This window comes from Bidens hawaiensis, unplaced genomic scaffold, assembly GCF_021521415.1.
Source record: "Bidens hawaiensis isolate Kalapana, Puna unplaced genomic scaffold, B.hawaiensis_p1.1 tig00053198_1, whole genome shotgun sequence".
Lineage (NCBI taxonomy): Eukaryota > Viridiplantae > Streptophyta > Magnoliopsida > Asterales > Asteraceae > Bidens > Bidens hawaiensis.
This window is the reverse complement of record NW_027499584.1, coordinates 24279-46455: the sequence shown is the minus strand read 5'-3', so window position 1 is coordinate 46455 and position 22177 is coordinate 24279. Positions and strand designations below refer to the sequence as shown.

At 35.4% G+C, this 22177-nt stretch overlaps 1 protein-coding gene and 1 long non-coding RNA gene across 2 annotated transcripts; both read left to right on the top strand.

Moving 5' to 3' along the window:
• The first annotated feature begins 9002 nt into the window (after positions 1–9002).
• On the top strand, positions 9003–11181 carry LOC143600005 (deoxypodophyllotoxin synthase-like). The gene is made up of 3 exons (XM_077077818.1): positions 9003–9355; positions 9467–9476; positions 10936–11181. Exons 1-3 carry the CDS (start codon positions 9003–9005, stop codon positions 11179–11181), a joined length of 609 nt encoding a protein of 202 aa, XP_076933933.1.
• An 8715-nt stretch (positions 11182–19896) lies between these two features.
• Positions 19897–20760, top strand: LOC143600004 (uncharacterized). The gene is made up of 2 exons (XR_013147397.1): positions 19897–19992; positions 20312–20760. It is a non-coding gene; the product is annotated as an uncharacterized LOC143600004 (long non-coding RNA).
• The last annotated feature ends 1417 nt before the right edge of the window (positions 20761–22177 follow it).

Here is a 22177-nt window from a genome sequence, read left to right as displayed (position 1 = left end):
TAGAGAAGGTTTTATTTAACTGGCCAAGCGAGAAGCTAGCCACATAAGTACAACATTAAAAAAATAGTCCCGGACTAATGCCAACAAAAACCTCTGCAATCTTTCGAAGACAGGTTCACCATCCTCGGCCTATGCTTAATCGAAGGAAATCCAAGGCTTTTAATATCGCCAACCAAGTTGACTACCGGCTTACGTGTAAACATCAAGTTGTTTCTTGCCTTTTACAAACACCAATTCGTGATGAGACAAACCGCTTGGGACGCTTTCGCCTTCGTTTAAATACTCAAAAAGTATTTTTTTTTATTGTTACTTCAGGAAACATATGTTTTATTTACGCTCTAAAAATGAAATGTTATATAAACGTCCATAAATGTGTGTAGTCATGTGACACATGAGTATAAACTTTTCCCAAGCAATGCATCTATTCCACAACAAATCCTTATATTTTCTGCTTTATCACCCGTGTTTACCTTTATTTTTCATAACCAAATAGTTTATGTTAAACTATGTTATAACCTTACAAATTTTACAAACTATTATAAATACACTAATATAAAGAAAAGAAATTACGGCTTGGACCCTGAGATAAGTTAATTAAAGAGAAAATCTCTAAAATAGTCATTTTAAACAGGAAGATTTGGATTTAGAAATCCGTCAGACTTTTAGGTTTTTAAAAATAATCAAATTCAAAAAGATCGAATTAGATCTTGACAAGTAAGCTAGTTCGGCAGAGTATGCACTCTTGTAGCCGGCACACAAGAAAAAGAAAAAGAAATAATAATGTTACATCAACCATCATCCAGCTACTAGGAGCCAGATTACTAGTTTTTTTAGATCACATAAGAGCCCCCGATCCTTTGTAGTCAGGTTACCAACTTCTCGGCAACACAAGAGCCGGCTCCGCCACGAATACATGAAAATGGTTTTATCAACTTTTCAGCTACACAAGAGTCCCGTCTCCTCCGCTAACTTAGGTGTTTGTCAGCTCTCTTGTAATCGAGTTAGTCCATTGTAAGATAATGGTTTGAATATTTTGTGAACCCCAACGGTTTTTTTACTTAATTAGAGATATATCAATCTCTAATTAAGTCTTTTTAGATTTAATTTTTTATGTAAGGTGAACAGTAAATGTCTATTATTTTAAAAAACTTCTAAGATGTAAAACTTTAAATAACACGTGGCTGCCACGTAGCCTTCCACCATGCATATTAGACACGTTATAGTTTGTGACATTATATTATGCATCACCAGAAAACAAAATTTTCAATCTACTTGAAAGTTAAAAATATTATTATGATAAACAAATATAGATATTATACTCTTACATATGATCTTCGACTCACGGATGTTTAAAGAATCCGGTGGAAGACATCATAGTTAATTAAAAAAGTTAAATATAAAAATGAAAAAATACAAATACATAATAAAATAAGTTAGAAACAACGTGATGTGATAAAAGGTTTGGATCAAATACAAAGAACTTTTATCGTGAGAAATGTATATATAACTTGAGTAATTATTATTATATTATAACTTTTGAACCAGAAAATTATTATGACACTATATTATTTTTTATAACATAATTACTCTAATTCAAAACTAGAATTACTCTAATTTTATGTGTTTAGTATGTTAATTTTATTTGTATCGAGTCTCACCAAATGTAATAAATACTAAATAAGAATCATTTTTTTATGTTGCTAATACTGTCGTTAAATTCATTTTTGTTATTAAACGGCTAGCCTACTCCTAAATCCATTTGAACCCTTGACTTTCAAAGGAACAAACACAACATTCCCGGATAATTATTTTTGTTCACTTTTCCAATTTACATAATTATAAGATTTTGGGCTGAACGCCCGTATAAATTCGGGCTTTAAGTAAAATATAAGTTCGATAACTCGTATATAACAAGTAATCGAGTATTGTATATGATTTAGATTTTGGGCTTGGCTTATTGGGTATTATTTAAACAAAACTTTTGATTAGGCTAATACAATTTTTACGTATATATATATATGGGGATGGATCATGCGAGAAGTCAAGTTACAGCGAGAAGTGCGAGAAATCAATCTGGACCATTAATTATGTGTAATCAATGGATTAGAAAAGTTATGGCAAACTTGTAATTATGAAGATCTTAATCTACCAATATTTTAATAAAAAAAGGTAGTTTAGTATTTTGTTTTTTAGACTTTTCAAAGTGAAACTTAAGTCGTTAATAGCATTTATGTGATATTATTACTAACTAATTGGAAGTTACCTTTAAATTTTATTAATTATTATTTTTTGATTGATGTTATTTATCAAACTAATGTTAAATAAATATAACTTCAATCATATTTCTTCATATGCGTTAAATATTATATATTACCTACACCAATTTATATATTATAAACACATGCATGTTAATGTATTGTGTAGGTGGAATCACGAATGCGTATGTGAAAATTTTACAATTGTAGGCTATTAACATAATTTGTTATTTATTATATGTAGTATTATATGAAAAAATAATATATTTTGTAGGTTCATATATGTATTGTGTATCAAGTATTTTGAATTTTGTACGTGTGATTTTTATCGTGTGTAGGTTCATTTATGAACTATGTAGGTTCATATATTACTGTGTAGGTGGTATTTCCAATGGTGTATGTATATTTTTTGATCTTTTGTAGGTTCATTTATGTATTGTATAGACTCGCATATGTACTATGTAGGTTGTATTTTGAATTGTGTACGTGTAATTTTATTCATGTGTATGTTCATTTATGTACTGTGTAATTTGTCAGCGCTATTGGATTTAAGAACTATTATATGGATAAATGTATGAAATTCAGATTACGGGATTGAATTTCATAAAATATAATAAAAAATAATATTTAATATATGTTGATTTGGCTATATTTTAAAAAATAAAAAGACAAATTGATTATAACTTCTCCATACATTATAACTTACCAAATATGAAAAGATGCACCTTTTATTATAACACCCTTTTCATTAAATAAATGACAAAATAAAAGAAAAAATGTGATTTGTTAAATTCATTTCTCGCACTTCTCGCAATAAGAAACACTTCTGAAATGAACCTAATCCTATATATAGGGGTATATATATATATATATAGGGGATGGTTCAAGAGAGAAATGATATTATTGCAAGAAATGAATATGGACAACTAGTTTTGTTTTAAGTTTTAAATGCTTAAAGATAAATAAAGAAAGTATTAATCATTCTCTTTCTTCAATTAATATAAATAATAAACCATAATACTTATTTACTTAATTAATATAACTAATTAAATTATTATAATTGGAAAATATTAAGAATGCATTTATTTTATAACTTATTTTTTGTGTCTTGAATTTTTATCCTACACAAGTATAATTTATTCATACATTAAAATTTCTTTTTATCCAAAATTAATTTATTCCAACTCAATATATTAATATCCATCAAAACATACTTACATTATAATGAATAATACCAAAAAACTATTTTACATGTGTTTGCATTAAAAATCAACAAAAAAACATACAACCTTCACAAAAATGTATAATCTATACTTGTTCTAAGAATAAGACAACATATAACCTACACACGAAAAACATATAACCTACACACAAATTTATCATCAATGAAATACACATGCACACGAAAGCATATAACCTACACACGGAAACATATAACCTACACACGGAAATTTTATCTTACACAAATACAATTTATTCATATATTAATTTCTTTTTATTCAAAACCAATTTCTTCAAACTCAACATATCAATATCCATCAACACGTAGTTACATTGTGATAAATAATACAAAAAACTATCTTACACATGTTGTAAGGCCCCGTTACCGGTAGCCCTACTTTCGTGTTGGATTTACTCATAAACGCAGTTCTAAATATCATAGTTAATTAAAACATTCGCGGAATATAAAAGCTTTCATAAAACATTTCATAACAAAACACGTCTTGTCTTAAAACATCATTTTGTCTTTCAAAATAAACGAAACATTAAACTTAAACGTCTTGAGTCTTCCGATGCCAGCCTCTTATTCAGTGCCACGTGTCTCCTCAAACGAGCTGCCTCATCCTACTCACCTGCGTGCATACTAAAAGTCAGCTACGCTGAGTGAGTTCTAGTTAATCATACATTATACAATACACATAAACTTATTTTCTTTCATTCATACTTTCATACTTTCTTTTGTATTAACTTACTTTCATATCTTACGTTATAAAGAGCATTACGCCCTACATTCCTCGAGTATTATTAGGGCTCGGTACCCTCCTTCCTCGAGTATTATTAGGGCTCGGTACCCTCTTTCCTCGAGTATTATTAGGGCTTGGTACCCTCTTTCCTCGAATATTAGTAGGGTTCGGTTCCCTAGTTCTCGAATATTAGTAGGGTTCGATTCCCTCTTCGTTACCATACAACCATACATCATACCTCGAGTATTATTAGGGCTCGGTACCCTCTTTCCTCGAATATTAGTAGGGTTCGGTTCCCTAGTTCTCGAATATTAGTAGGGTTCGATTCCCTCTTCGTTACCATACAACCATACATCATACCTCGAGTATTATTAGGGCCCGGTATCCTCTTCGTAACCATACAACCATCATTTCCTTCTTTTATTAACTTTATCACGTTCATACACATAAGCATACATATCATACTTACCTTATACATAGCGTTACAACCTGACAGTACGTGCAATATCCGAAGATCGTTCACGTACCATCAAGCAATCATTCATACATTTCACATTATCCACATAAGGCATACACTTATCTCTTAGGATAAGCGTATTAACAAACATATTGAGTATGCACACAGCCCCGAAAACATAACACATAAATGGGGCTAGAAACTCACCTGAATCCTGTTACGCTCTCCGTTAATAGTTATTCCCTTCTTGAGCTGTGCACGGCTAACTGTATAATATTTACACGTATCAATTAACTACTACTACTCATGTTGTATTTCTATCTTTATATGACCCACAACGAACGGGGGTCCGGGGGCAGCGCCCCTGGCAGCGGGGTCTAGGGGCGGCAGCCCCTAGCAGGGTCAAAGGGGCAGAGCCCCTGGCTGGGGTCGAGCTGCCAGGTCAGCTTGGAAAAATTTTATTTCCATTAACTGTCTTAACACATTTTTCATTAGGTTTTTAATTTATTTTCTAAGCGAACTTAACTTTAGGCGAAGTTATCAGTTAGGCGAACTTGGCCGTAGGCGAAGTTATCAATTAGGCGAACTTGGCCTTAGGCGAAGTTATCAATTAGGCGAACTTGGCCTTAGGCGAAGTTACCAGTTAGGCGAACTTGGCCGTAGGCGAAGTTATCAATTAGGCGAACTTGGCCTTAGGCGAAGTTACCAGTTAGGCGAACTTGGCCGTAGGCGAAGTTAAGCTTTGAAGGCGAAGTTAAGCTTTGAAGGCGAAGTTATCAGTATGCAGGCGAAGTTGCCAAGTTCGCTACGGGTTTGGTTTTTATCAAGCATTTTGGCGATTTTAATACCCTTGTTATGGTTCGACATCACCCACTAACGTTCCCTAACCATTTTCGGTCGTATATATATCCCGTATATACTATAAAGCTTGGATCTTTAAGCTTAAGGACATTCAAAAGGCTAAACGTTCAATAAAACGTAAACTTTAAAGGTCAAGAACATACCTTTAGCGCTCGTTCGATATTGGTTAGCTTGTTTATGCACTCTAGATCTCGTGTAATAAGATCTAATACCAACTAACGTTTACTCTCTCTTGGGTCTTGCTCGTTTATGGTGTGTGTGTGTGTGTTTGGAGTGTGTAGAGAATAAGATGGAAATGAAATGAGGGTTTAGGTTTTAGCTTGGTTTAGGGGATATTTATATCCCTTAAAGCCCATGGACCTAAGGCCCATTCTCATTGAACCCATCTCAATTAATCTAAATCCATGATCCGTTCTTTACTCGATATTAATTAATTAATAACGCGAAATCACTAAACGTGACTTTCTTTATTCAACATTATAAATTTTAGGATGTTACACATGTTTACATTAAATGTCAATAAAAAATATACACCATACACAAAAACATATAACTTACACTTATTCTAAGAATAAAAAAACATATAACCTACATACGAAAAACATATAACCTACAAAAATGGTGAACACCGCTCTCGAGGTGGGGGTGGGGGGGGGGGGCTAGTTTTTGTTTCCTGATGTGTTGGTTTATTATTATTATTATAATAATATGTGTGTGTAATATATATATATATATATATGTGTGTGTGTGTGTGTGTGTGTGGTTACACACAATTACACCCCTTAAATAAAAACTCACTATCACATAACACAAATCGTCTTATTTTGTAGTCTCCCCACTATACATAGCCTAATATATAGAAGTTAAATTTAATTCGTATTAAATCTTTTTGTCGGACAACATTAAATTTATTTAGAAACTAGCTTATAAAAATCACTTTAAACACTAACTTATTATATTTTTATTTTTTCATTATTGTTATATGTTATTAATCTTTGCCAAAACAAAAAAGAAAAAAAAATATGTGTTTAGATTCCGGAAATACATATGTGTATCTTATATGAGGCAAATATTATACATATATGCATTTTCATAAATAAATAAAAAAATGAAAAATAAAGTGTTTGAAAGTGTTTTCACGAGTTTTCTTATATTTTAGTAGTTTTAATTGAAGCGTTCCGCTTATATGTATATGGGATGGTATATATCAAACAGAACCAAGCATTAATTTTTTTTCTATGAGAACATAGATTTTTTACTTTTAACATTAAAAAGTTTTATGATACAAGGAAATAGATGAATAAAGCATAACTTTTTATTCATAACTTCCAAAATTTAAAAATATGTAAATAAAAAAAATATGTTTATAAAGCGTTCTTAAACATTTGCAAGTCATGTATAAGTTATATATTATCCACACGTGTAGTTAACTTTTCATTCAAAAGTTTAAAAAACCATATGCACAAATTAGTCTCAATGTTATTTTTATGTACTTAACATACGCATTTGTATGTAAAAAAATTATGAATTGTTGATAAAAACGTATGAACTACTTATATGTAATATATACAAGATATCTCGGTGTTTTTATGTTTTGAATTTTGTTAGGCATGGACAAATGGAAGAATGGAAGCACCATTCCATAGAGTGATGATGCAAGGGAAGAAAGATCGATTTTCGATGGTGGTGTCGTCGTATATCCGAGATCTCAAGATACAGGCACCTCTAGAACTGGTTGATGAAGACCACCCTTTGAAGTATAAGCCATTTGATCACTACAAGTATATTAATTTCCATACTAATGTTAATGATAGAAAACTTAAATACCCCCTCAAAGTCTATTGCGGACTTTGATCTAATTTCTCTATTTTAATCTTGTTATTGTGTGTATTACTTATGAAATAGTTAATTCCAGTGTGCTTAAATAATTTCACTTGTTTAAGGTTTTATCACTTTCAGTAATTATTATTCCATGGTTACAATGTTCCAACTATGAAACAACATATATTCGCATAATCTCTTATCATCACCTAGTATCGTTAAAACTAAATGATAAAAGCAGGAATCAGTAATTGTCAGTTATATATGTAACGTGCTAAAAAAGGCTGATAACATTATTCTGCTTCAAATATACCTTCATTAGATATCAACATTCATCTTAACCGATTCCCGACAACCAAAGTTGCAAAAGTCGCTAGACGGATCTTAGGTGGCCGGCTGGAGAGTTGAGTGTAACTCGGATATTATAAATATAAAGAAAACTAATTTTTGGATATTTATATACATGTCAAAATAAGCGTAGTTCATGTCAAAAAGGTACCCTAGCCGACTCGACGCCACCTAGCCCGACTTTTGATCAACAATTGACTGACTTTTACCGACATGAGAATTATGTTTTACTTTTTTAAGTCAAAATCGGCTGAAGTTGACCGATTAGATCCGATTCTACCTAATGTTTAACATCTTTGATCGCTTCTGAGTAAATAGACGGAGTTAAAGAAAATCACATTAGTACCATATCATTTATTGATTACTCTAACAAGTTGTAGGCCTTGTAGCCATTGTAACCACGCCTATAACCATCGATGATGGTACCGTATGCTTGCCATCACCGACAAGTAATATGCATGTTCGAAAATAATTTTTGTAGCCATGGAACTAGGCTTGGAACCAGGTTCGGCAATCATTGTTTGGTAAAGGTAAGCTTGGATCACGGCTCGGTGTTTGGTCCTGCCATGCATACTATTACAATTACAAGTTTATAACCCCACTTGACCATGTTAACGTCACTCAAATCACTCATCAAAACATATGAAGGAAAATGACCAAAATGTCCTCCCGGTTCATTTTTGATAAAATGTTCATTTGACTGATCAATTCCCGTAATGGTTATAGCCTTAGAGGATGTAAACAAATAACAAGCATCTACACTGTTAGACCGAGCGTATAGTGGCTAAATTGTGGTGTTTTTTGGGTCCAAAACGAAGAGGAACCCGCCCTCCCCCCCGGCGCCGTTTTAGGTAAAGTTGCGGGTGTAGACAACGCTGGAGGGGAGGGGGTTTAGCCAATCAAATATTTTTATTTTTATTAAAAATTAAAATTTTAATAAATGTGTAATGATTGATGGGTGAGTCTTGACTACGTCAATTTTTTTTCCAAAACTCTATAATGTTGACTACACGTTACGTGACGTAAAACGCTTAAAGAAGAGTTTTGACTATGCATCTCTTATTTACTCTTTCTTAGTTCTTATAATAACTAAAATTTAATTTCGTATTAAATCTTTTTGTATGATAATATTACATTTAAAATATTAAATAGAAAAATGATGTTAAACAAAATATTTAAAGACACGTGTTAATAAATATTAAATAAACATAAATTATTTAAAATAACACTCCAATGATTCATCTATAAGTACCACAAAGAATTGTTCATTACCAACAAAAAAAAATCTTATTCCTAATGGCTTCTCTTCCTATTATCAATCTGTCCGTAAACGAGTTGAACTCGAGCTTTTGGGCAACAACATGCCGCAAAGTTACACACGCACTCGAAGAATACGGGTGTTTCATAGCCAAATATGATGGGGTGTCTTCACAACTTCATGATGCAATCTTTGTTGCATCACAACAAGTGTTGGATCTTCCACATGAAGTCAAAATGTTAAACACTTCAGAAGAAGCAGGCCATGGTTATATGGGAAAGTTTCCTGAGAATCCAAGTTTTGAAAGATTGAGCATTGAAAATGCAACCACTAAAGAAGGAGTTGAAATGTTTACAAAACTCATGTGGCCCTCTGGAAATGATACTTTTTGGTATGTTCATTCATTGTTCTCGTGACGGGACAAGGGATGAGTAAATTGGGTATTGGTGTACTAGTACTGATTTGCTACTGTCGGTACTAAAGTTTTGAGTTTCGGTATCAGTATGGTACCGGTACAAAAAATTTGCGATTTTCGGGATCGGGATTTTGGGTACCGGTTGGTTCAACCGAAAAACAAACTTGAACTAAATGAAACCGAAAAAAAAAGCAACCCAAACGGAACAAAAAGGCCGAAACTGTGAACCAAACGCATCCTTATATGTTAAAATTGTAACTCTTTTTTTGTTCAACCGGGTCATCTGGGTTGGGTCGGTCCTAAGGGAGACTCATGATTTGTAAAAAAAAAGATACGACCCAAATATGAAAAACAAACAAAATTTGAATAGAAACTACAATATGAGTTATAATTGAAGTAAACCAAATACAAACGGGTAGAATCAAAATAGTTGAGGCTACATGTTTGACATAGTTCGTTTAAAACAGATTTCGTGTCTCATATATTCTAACGCCTCCCAAGATACAGCAAATACTTTTTACTATCAGTGTTCACCAGCGAGCCTGAAATTCACTTAAAAAAGATGTATGTCGTTGTTGCTGGAAAGGATTTATGTGTTTTATGTTTTCGAGTTCTTTTAGAGTATTCAAAGTCTCTAAAGGTCCTTTTAGAGTAGAAACCTTAGTTTTGTACTTAAATGGGTTGAAGTTGATCTTTCACCCTCGTGTTTCATAGTCATGGTCGGGGATGTTTGCATGCCAACTTCTTGTGTAAATATCACACAAGCACAAAAGTAAACTGGTCAAACGAAAACCATCTTTAACTTGAAAACTCGTGAAAACTACTTTAAACACTAACTTTTAAAATTTTTATTTTTCATTCTTGTTATATGTTATTAATCTTTGTCAAAACAAAAAAAGAAAAAAATACATGTGTAGATTCCGGAAATACATATATGTATCTTATACGAGGTAAATACTACACATATATGCATTTTCGTGAACTACATATACTATTTTTTGTAACCTTTTTAATTTGATAAAAATTAATAACATATAAAAGGAATAAAAATAAAAAATAAAGTGTTTGAAAGTGTTTTCATAAGTTTTCAAGTATTTTAGTAGTTTTAATTGAAGCCTTCCATATATATGTCTATGGGATGGTATATATCAAACAGAACCAAGCATTGATTTTTTTTTCTATGAGAACACAGGTTTTTTATTTTTTACTTTAAAATGTTTTATGATACAAGGAAATAGATGAATAAAGCATAATGATTATTAATAACTTCCAAATTTAAAAATGTGTAAATAAAAAAAAAGTTGCTTATAGAACGTTCTTACACATTTGCAAGTCATATATATAGGTTATATATTATCTACACATGTGTAGTTAACTATCCGTTCAAAAGCTTAAAAAACATATGCACAAATTAGTACGTCTTAATGTTATTTTTATGTACTTAATATACGCATTTGTACGTAAAATAAAGTAAGAATTGTTGATAGAAAGTATGAACCACTGATATATAATATTTACAAAATATCTTAGTGTTTTTATATTTTGAATTTTGTTAGGCATGGACAAATGGAAGAATGGAAACGCCGTTCCATAGGGTGATGATGCAAGGGAAGAAAGATCGATTTTCTATGGTGGTGTCGCCGTATATCCGAGATCTCAAGATACAGGCACCTCAAGAACTGGTTGATGAAGACCACCCTATGAAGGATAAGCCATTTGATCACTACAAGTATATTAATTTCCATACTTACGTGAATGCTAGAAAACTTAAATACCCCCTTAAAGTCGACTGCGGACTTTGATCTAATTACTCTCTTTTAATCTCGTTATGGTGTGTATTACTTGTGAAATGGTTAATTCCAGTGTGCTTAATAAATTCCATGCACTTGTTTCAGGTTTTATCATTTTCAGTAATTATTATTTCATGGTTACAATGATTTGAAATTAATTATTGATGGAATGACTAGTCCTATACCACTAATATTTTTTTATCGCATACACAGAAGCGGATCCAAGAATTTTTTCTCCGCTTGTGTCACCTTTTCGGTTTATGAATATCTATTGACTTAATCTATAAGTCATTTTGTAGTTGCCACTTTAAACCTTTGAGGCTGGCACCTTTATAAGCAGGAGCTTCATTTTTGATTATATGAGCAAAATCAAGAACCTAGATGCATGCATGTGTTTTGGTGGATTTTGACAAATATTGACTAAGAAGAAAATTTTATGAATTACATAAACAACATTATTGAATCATAAATCGAAAGAAAATTATAGGTATAATTCCGAATCTTGGGTAAGAGGTGACAAATATCGACTAAGAAGATTTTTTTTTTTTTAATCCCGTAAATCCTTTTATATATAACACAAACCGAACTACATCTGGATAATGGGTAAGCGAGCAACAAGCTGCGCCGCTATCCCCTTTTAAATCGCAAAGCCTATTCTACTAAATATAAATCATTGGTTCCTCGGGCTCTGCGAGTCACTAAGAAGAGAATTTTAACTAAAACCGACCAAAATGCAATTTGAAGAAATGATTAATCAACTTGAGTAAAACTAAACTGAATGATCAATTATGCTTCCACAAATGTATTTCAGTCTTTAAAGCTGTATTGAAGGTGATCTAAAAATTCACTTATTTTGGTTTTGAACAAACATACCATTTCGAAGTTAATAGATTATAACTAAATGCACTATACTATGGCGCAACACGCAGAGCATTCGAACTAGTTATTACCAATATTTATCATTTTTGAGCTATTACATGTCAAGCCAAATTAAAAATCACAAAATTAGATTTTCTCTTCTAAAATTAAACCTTCGCACCTTTGTTCCATATTATTTCTAGTATCAAGAATTTATACTTTTACTGTTTATTTGAGCCATTAATAAGTTGTTTTCCGAAATACATGTTTTTTTAACAACTTTTTATTCAAAAAAAATGATTTTACCAATAAGATCTAGCTCCTCAAAAAAATGGGCCTTGCATCAAAACACTAACTGAGTCAGAGTAACATAGGGCCCATAATAGATGGCCTTTTCATCAATTTGCAATTAACATGGCCATGGGATATAATTGAATATGGGCTTTCAAATTTCATTTGACAATTTGACCCACTACCAGTCCACCACAACTGTTTTGGCGGTTCAAAAGAGGAACCGGTGATAGAACGGTGGGTTGGTTTGGGACCCGGTTTAGTTGAAACCGGATTTTTTTGTCACAACGGTTCGAGTCAGTTTGCATCGAACCTGTTCCAAACCGGTTGTTTTACATCTTTAACCACAACGTTGATTATGTGTTAACTAACTCGTCAGCGGGACTACCTAACACATCGTCAGCGATGCATTAGATGAGTGACCTGAAAAAAACAATTTTGATGGAACATATTTGAAATCTCTCGCCATTAATTAATTGGTTGTTTTGGAAATTTTCCATTTATAAAATACTCCTCAAATTTACATGTTAATAAAGGCTGAGTGCATCATCCTGCTTCAATTGGACCTTCATTAAATATTCAACATCCATTCTACCGAATTCCCGACAACCATCAATGACGACATACTTGCTTTTAATATGCATATTATTTTAGTTTTAAAAAGCTAAAGAAACAATTTAAGTTTTAATATTGTATAATTGTTGTCAATATTTTTATAGACGTTAAAATAAAATGATATAAATCAAACATTTATCGGTCTTTATTAATTATTATTTTCTAACAGCAGTTTCTAGATTTTTCTAATATTGTATAATTGTCATCAATACAAGAAAGTCGCCGTTTAAAAAAAAACATCAATTTCTTGATTTTTTATTTTGCAAGATTTAAACGTTCAATCTTTTGATTGTGAAAAAAGGCTCTAATAATGACAGGTATTATATTTATATGTGTTCAATTTTTTAAATTTAACTAGTTATAAAAGATTCCATAATAGTGGAAAAGTATTGAAACTTAGATCATTTTGGTAGTTAGAAAAATTATTAATTACTTCATCAAATAATACTAATTATTGAAGCTTGCTTACCAATTCCTGATTTTATTTTGATAAACTATCATTAAAACACATAATTTAATTTAATGGCTTTTGTTATAACTAACAGTTATTCATTAAAAAAGCTATATTTATCACACACACGTAATTATCAATTATTAATGGTTAAAAAGATAAATGTCGAAACACGAAATGAAATCTGACCTGATCCATGACGATGTTTCCACGGATTTTCGAGATGAACGAACCACGTCTTGATCTTCTTCCTCAGCTGCTGGTGACCTGCGATGGCTTTTTGGGGGTGTGGAGGTGACTGCTAAGAAATCCTAAGATCTCTTGTTTACAGACACAAAAAAGTGGTGGTGGCTCTTATTGAGCATGACCCCTGAATAAGGAGGTGGAGACCTCCTTATATAGAGAGCCTCATGGCCACCATCATGGTACCCTAATGGGCTAGCCCAGTTAGGGTTACCTCCACAAAACCCCCTCAGCCCAATAACATTGTATTAGTCCATGTAATAAAATAAGCCAAACATAATAGATTTAGGGCGTAGAACCGGGTTTTAGTACCATACCCCTACAAGCCCCCCAAGTCCAGCGTTGCTCCTGGGCGCGCAAGCGTCTAGGTGGAGCGCTGGACTTTATAAGGTGTGAGGCGGTTTTTTCCCTTTTCTTTGGCCTTGTCTTTATTGTCTTTTGAGTTTTGGGAGGTTTTCTTCATGATGGTGACATGTTGTAATAAAAGCCTGCGCGCGAGGCGACTTACAAGCTATGAGAATAATAAAGCTTGCGCGCGAGACGACTTACGAGCTATAGGAATAATATAGAGTTTGCGCGCGAGGCGTCTTACGAGCTATAAGAATAATTAAGCCTGCGCGCGAGGCGACTTACGGATCTATGAGAATAATGCAGCCTGCGCGCGTGGCGTCTTACGAGCTATAAGAATAATTAAGCCTGCGCGCGAGGCGACTTACGGATCTATGAGAATAATGCAGCCTGCGCGCGTGGCGTCTTGCGAGCTATAAGAATAATAAAAACCTGCGCGCGAGGCGTCTTACGAGCTATATGAATAATAAAAACTTGCGCGCGAGGCGTCTTACGAGCTATAAGAATAATAACAGCTTACGCGCGAGGCGTCTTATGAGCTGCATGAATAATAAAAGCTTGCGCGCGAGGCGACTTACGAGCTATAATAATAATGAAGCTTGCGCGTGAGGCGACTTACGAGCTGTAATAATAATGAAGCTTGCGCGTGAGGCGACTTACGAGCTTTAATAATAATAACAGCTTGCGCGCGAGGCGTCTTATGAGCTGTATGGATAATAAAAGCTTGCGCGCGAGGCGACTTACGAGCTATAATAATAACAGCTTGCGCGCGAGGCGTCTTATGAGCTGTAATAATAATGAAGCTTGCGCGTGAGGCGACTTACGAGCTATAATAATAATAACAGCTTGCGCGCGAGGCGTGTTATGAGCTGTGAAAATAATAACAGCTTGCGCGTGAGGCGTCTTATGAGCTGTAATAATAATGAAGCTTGCGCGTGAGGCGACTTACGAGCTATAACAATAATAACAGCTTGCGCGCGAGGCGTCTTATGAGCTGTATGAATAATAAAGCTTGCGCGCGAGGCGTCTTACGAGCTATAATAATAATGAAGCTTGCGCGTGAGGCGACTTACGAGCTATAATAACAGCTTGCGCGCGAGGCGTCTTATGAGCTGTATGAATAATAAAGCTTGCGCGCGAGGCGTCTTACGAGCTCTAATAATAATGAAGCTTGCGCGTGAGGCGACTTACGAGCTATAATAATAATAACAGCTTGCGTGCGAGGCGTCTTATGAGCTGTATGGATAATAAAAGCTTGCGCGCGAGGCGACTTACGAGCTATAATAATAACAGCTTGCGCGCGAGGCGTCTTAGAAGCTGTAATAATAATGAAGCTTGCGCGTGAGGCGACTTACGAGCTATAATAATAATAACAGCTTGCGCGCGAGGCGTCTTATGAGCTGTATGAATAATAAAGCTTGCGCGCGAGGCGTCTTATGAGCTGTAATAATAATGAAGCTTGCGCGTGAGGCGACTTACGAGCTATAACAATAATAACAGCTTGCGCGCGAGGCGTCTTATGAGCTGTGAGAATAATAACAGCTTGCGCGCGAGGCGTCTTATGAGCTGTAATAATAGTGGAGCTTGCGCGTGAGGCGACTTACGAGCTATAACAATAATAACAGCTTGCGCGCGAGGCGTCTTATGAGCTGTGAGAATAATAACAGCTTGCGCGCGAGGCGTCTTATGAGCTGTAATAATAGTGGAGCTTGCGCGCGAGGCGTCTTATGAGCTGTAATAATAGTGGAGCTTGCGCGTGAGGCGGCTTACGAGCTACTTTATGTCCCGCGCCACGCGCAGATGTTGCACGCGCATGCGCGTAGACTTTGGTTTTGTGTTATGCGCCACGCGCAGATGTTGCATGCGCGTGCGCGTAGACTGTGATATGTGTGAGCATGTGATGCGTAAGCATGAGTAATATGCGTGAGCATATGTGATGCATGAGCATGTGGTATGAGGATTCCCAACCCTTAAGTTTGGCGCGTAGCCATATGGGATATTATGAGGATTCCCAACCTTTAAGTTTGACGCGTAGCCATATGGGATATTATGAGGATTCCCAACCTTGAAGTTTGGCGCGTAGCCATATGGGACATTATGAGGATTCCCAACCTTGGCGCGTAGCCATATGGGATATTATGAGGATTCCCAACCTTGAAGTTTGGCGCGTAGCCATATGGGATATTATGAGGATTCCCAACCTTTAAGTTTGGCGCGTAGCCATATGGGATATTATGAGGATTCCCAACCTTGAAGTTTGGCGCGTAGCCATATGGGACATTATGAGGATTCCCAACCTTGGCGCGTAGCCATATGGGATATTATGAGGATTCCCAACCTTGAAGTTTGGCGCGTAGCCATATGGGACATTATGAGGATTCCCAACCTTGGCGCGTAGCCATATGGGATATTATGAGGATTCCCAACCTTGAAGTTTGGCGCGTAGCCATATGGGATATTATGAGGATTCCCAACCTTGAAGTTTGGCGCGTAGCCATATGGGACATATGAGGATTCCCAACCTTGGCGCGTAGCCATATGGGATATTATGAGGATTCCCAACCTTGAAGTTTGGCGCGTAGCCATATGGGATATTATAAGGATTCCCAACCTTGAAGTTTGGCGCGTAGCCATATGGGACATTATGAGGATTCCCAACCTTGGCGCGTAGCCATATAGGATATTATGAGGATTCCCAACCTTGAAGTTTGGCGCGTAGCCATATGGGATATTATGAGGATTCCCAACCTTGAAGTTTGGCGCGAGGCCTGTATGCGCGCATGCACGGCGATGGAGTGGTGACTCGTGAATGCGCGTGCATGGCGGAGGTCTCTTGCGCGAAACCCAGATGGTGGTTTCCGCGGCGGCACATGCACGGCTGCAGAGTGAGAATCCGCGGGCGCGCGTACATGGCGGCGGAAGTCTGGTAATTTCTGGATCTGCAATTTTAGAGTCAGACCTGCAACTTTAGACCTAAAATCCAGGTCTGTAATCTAGATCTAGATCTGTAAATCAGATCTAGGTAGATCTGAAGCTCGGAGCAGATTTAAAACCATCACAGATCCGGAGACCTGATCATTCGAATCAGGCTGTTTCTTTTTGCACAGATCTGGAAGCCTCTTTTAGATCTATGGATCTTTTTGAGCTTTAATAGAACAAGCCTTGAAGCCTTTTTCTGTAAACATCCAGATCTGGGTTTTTCCTGGGAGAGATCTGACAGCCGAGATGAAGATCGAAGGGTAGTTCGTTGCCGTCCCACGGATGGCGCCAATGTCGAAACACGAAATGAAATATGACCTGATCCATGACGATGTTTCCACGGATTTTCGAGATGAACGAACCACGTCTTGATCTTCTTCCTCAGCTGCTGGTGACCTGCGATGACTTTTTGGGGGTGTGGAGGTGACTGCTAAGAAATCCTAAGATCTATTGTTTACAGACACAAAAAAGTGGTGGTGGCTCTTATTGAGCATGACCCCTGAATAAGGAGGTGGAGACCTCCTTATATAGAGAGCCTCATGGCCACCATCATGGTACCCTAATGGGCCTAGCCCAGTTAGGGTTACCTCCACAAAACCCCCTCAGCCCAATAACATTGTATTAGTCCATGTAATAGAGTAAGCCAAACATAATAGATTTAGGGCGTAGAACCGGGTTTTAGTACCATACCCCTACAATAAATATATATTTTGTAACCAAAAATATCAATGAAAAAGGCTGGCTACCGACATTGTAGATTTGCTTTACTGACGCAATAATTTTTGTAGCCATGGAACTAGGCTCGGAACCAGGTTCGGCAATCATTGTTTGGTAAAGGTAAGCTCAGATTATGGCTCGGTGTTTGGTCCTGCCATGCATAATATTGCAAATACTACCCCACTTGACCATGTTAACGTCACTCATAAAAACATATCAAGTAAGTTACCAAAATGCCCTCGCCTGTTATACTTGATAAATGTTCATTTGACCGACCAATTCTCGTAATGTTTATCCTAAAACTTGTTGAACAAATAACTTTTAATTTATTTCTCGACGAGATGTTTATTCACCCAGATTCTGCCATTTGTTTAAAATAGTTGTCGGAAGCCAAAATATATTTCTTCGGAAGGCAAAATTCGGAAGCCAAAATAAATCTCGTAGGAAACCAAAATAAATCTTTTCGGAAGTCAAATTAATCTCGTCAGACTCCTAAATAATAATGTTGGCTCTGACAATTTGTTAAAAGAAAAACCAGTGACCCTAATAGTTTTATTACACGTGACAGTATCCGATTGATTAAAAATCCCGAGTCATTATTAAATACTTTTTAGGCTCCCAATATCTTTTTTATTCCTTTTCGATAAAAACATTCAAACGATTTACAATGCAGTGGAAGGTAAGCGAGCAACAAGCTGCGACGCAACCCCTTTTGGGATAGCAAACCCAATCCTACTAAAAATTTAAAAAGTGATCAAATCGACAGGTTTTATGATGACCATTGTGGAACCTAGTTAGTCGGTCAAAATGGGCATTTTGGTCATTATCCCAAACATATCTCCACTCCATAATATAGACACCAAGGACACAACCTATGTGTTTGTGTGTTTCTGTTCTTGTTTTTACAATCTTTCCTCAAAACAAAAACATGTTACACGCAAAATCTGAGTCAGATGTCACCAGTTTAGCACCATCTTCGCCGTCAAGATCACCGAAACGCCCGGTATATTTCGTGCAAGTCCATCAAGGGACTCACAAGATGGTGATCATAAACCATATTCAATACAAGCTACACCTAACTACACAAGTCCTATGGAGTCTCCTTCACACCCTTCAATGGGTAGGCACTCAAGGAATTCGGCATCGAGTCGGTTTTCGGGTATTTTTCGGTCGCATTCGGGCAGGAAAGTTGCTAGGAAGTTAAGGAATGATAAGGGGTGGCCAGAGTGTAATGTGATAGTGGAAGAAGGAAAGTATGATGAGTTTGATGATGATAAGAAGTTTACTAGAAGATTACAAGCTTTAATGGCTCTTTTGTGTTTTATTGTGTTGTTTACTATTTTATGCTTGATTATATGGGGTGCAGCCAGACCTTATAAAGCTGAGATCACTGTCAAGGTTTGTTATTTCACTTTCATTTTTATCACTTTAATTGTGTTTTAACTTGTTCATGGAGTAGTAGGTTGTATTATGAACATCATGGTATTAAAATTAAGCCTGGTCTAAAGCGGATTCTAAAATTTCGAACGTTTACTAATTAAAAATATTTTTTTCTTGTTTAGGGTCATACACGACACGTGAGAATATGATGATTACACATAGTTACATATTTTTATACGATTTATAACAAGAAAAAATCACGCATTTCCAACATAAATATGTTTGATAGATTGAGAGCTGACGGAGTTGTGAGCCCCAGGTTTCCGCTTTTTATAATGGTTAAAATGCTTAAATATTGAACCTTTTTTTAATTCAAAACATTTTTTTTTCATTTTTAGGGTCATACACGTGATAATATGATTACACATAGTTACATATTTTTATACGATTTTTAAAACAATTCCAACGGAAATGTATTTGATAGATAGAGAGCTGATGGAGTTGTGAGCCCCAGGTTTCCGCTTTTTTTACTAGTTAAAATGTGTAAATATTGAATCTTTTTTTTAATTCATGTTAATTTGCTGATGGTGTAATTTGGAATTGATTTTTGAAAGTCATATTTGATTATTTCATATCATATAACAACAAATATAATCTATAACTAGATGTCATTTGATTATTCTTAATTTCTTGATGAAGTTGGTTTTATATTTATTTCTAATTGGTGATGAACAATTGATATGCATTTGTTGTAGAGTTTGGCTGTGAATAATCTCTACATCGGTGAGGGTTCGGACTCCTCTGGGGTCATAACCAAGATGTTGACATTCAATTGTTCATTGCGGCTTGGTGTTCATAACCCGGCTACATTCTTTGGCATCCAAGTTAGCTCCACCCCGGTGAACCTAATATATTCAGAAATCGTGGTTGCAACCGGTCAGGTTAGAACTAATATTCATCACTTTTTTGTGTATCTAAATACATGATCCAAATAGTTACGGGTAATAATGTATATTTGGAAAGAGTGACGGGTTGTATAATTTGTTGAATTGGGTTTTATCGTAGTAGTTTTTAAACTATTGAGTCAGGTTGAGTTGAATCACAAAAAAATTATTATTTGTCCGTTTTTGCTAATAATATAATAATAACTAATCGCGCCACGTTTTATTTTAATAAAAATGATTTAGTAGGTTGTATGAAAAAAAATGAGTTTTTCATGATTCTTTATCATGTATACTAATTTTGTTATTGCGATCTTAGTTAAAGAAGTATTATCAAGAAAGAAAGAGTACAAGGACGGCCATTGTGAACTTACAAGGAACAAAAGTACCCTTGTACGGTGCAGGTTCAGGCCTAGTTATCTCAGATACTGGAATTTTTGAAATTCCATTGATGTTAGAGTTCGTGATCCAATCAAAAGGGGAAGTTGTTGGTAAATTGGTGACCACAAAGCTTAGGAGGCAAGTCTCTTGCAACATGACATTGCCATCAAACACAATAAAACCAATAAGATTCAAAAAGAGTTCTTGTATTTACAAATAAATTACAATCTTTTTCATATAGATATTTGTAAAAATTAGTGAGTTTTGATAAATATGTGTTCTTCCTCGTATTATAGATAAAAAAATGTTTTTGAATTCACATATATGTAGAAAAATGTGTAAATGTTGGTGTGATAATAAAATTATAGTGGAGTGTTAAGTAATGAAGATGATTTGTGTGTACTGTTTTCAGTATGGCTGATAAAATGATGTTATAGACTTATATTTACTTATAATATAAGTGTGTATAATTGAGTTGGAGTGAGCCAAGATTTTCTTTGATCAAACATAAAAAGACATGTTAATAGTGAGATAGATAATCTATAAACATATAAAAAACCTGTTTACAATCGTTACAACGTGTTAAAAAATTGCGAGAATAATTGATTTCGGACATATTCGTATGCCAGTCAAAAAGATTGTATAGGCATAGAAGCAAAATTTTCAAACAGATTTAATTTATCAATTTATTTTTGCAGGGTTTTTTTGTTTTGTTTTTAATGTAGCAAACGACTCAGTTTACAAATTAAAAATAAAATAGATACTAAATTATTATAGTTTGTTGAATTTTTAGAAGGCGAGAAACAAAAAAGTTTTCGAAAGAAAGGAGGTTAAAATTGAAAATATTATTGGTGATATTAAATATTTTGGGTTTATGTGGCTCAAAAATAGGTGGAGAAATAGATCGCTAGTTTGGTTTATGAAGAGGTAGGTCCCCGCAAAGCCCAGTTGGACCCGCAAGACACACCTTGAAGAGGTACGTCTGCGCAAAGACCAGCTGGTTCTGCAGGACCCACCATGCTCAGAGATGAAGACCTTACACGCAGTAAGCCAGCTGTTCCCGCAGGAAAGCCTCCCTTGGTACAGTACCCTACCTGTTCCCGCAGCTGTGGGTACAAGCCAAGAGGGAAGGCTACCCGCACTAACAGTAAGGCTACACGCGTATGACACTAACTCTTATACTTCAGCAATGTCACCTGAGGAAAGAATGAGCAAGGCGGGAATATTCCCTCCCAAAAGAGCCAGTCCGTACGCTTCTGGAAGATCTTTTGTACTATACCTGCCAAGGTATGGACAAAATAGACAAGATCTGACCAAAGCAGCCCATGAACCAATCACAGGGTGACAGCTCACTGACAATAGTACGAGGAGGAGCACGCTCCAGTACAAAATGTCACTATCAGCCGCTGCCTACCCACCAACTCCCATCGTGGCACGTACGTAGCCCGTAGTTGGTGGAAAAGGAATATTATATACAGCTGGCCGTACCTGCTTGGAAACCTACCTTCGGCTATAAATACTCCAACACCTTGGAACGGTATGATCATCATATATCATCTTATCTTCTCTAGCTATTTCTCTCAATATACACTTATATTCAGAGCAATCTAGTCTGATTCTCACGCCGGAGGGTGGTCACAAGGAGGAACCCCCCCTTCTTAGTGACGAGCTCACGGTGTCTGTTTTGCAGGTCGAGAAGAATAACCATCTTTTCCGGACCTAACCCTCGCGGGAAACATCTACTTAACCCTAAGATTATCCGTAATCTGCCGGGGTCATTTAGTGTTTCTTCATTGGCGCCATC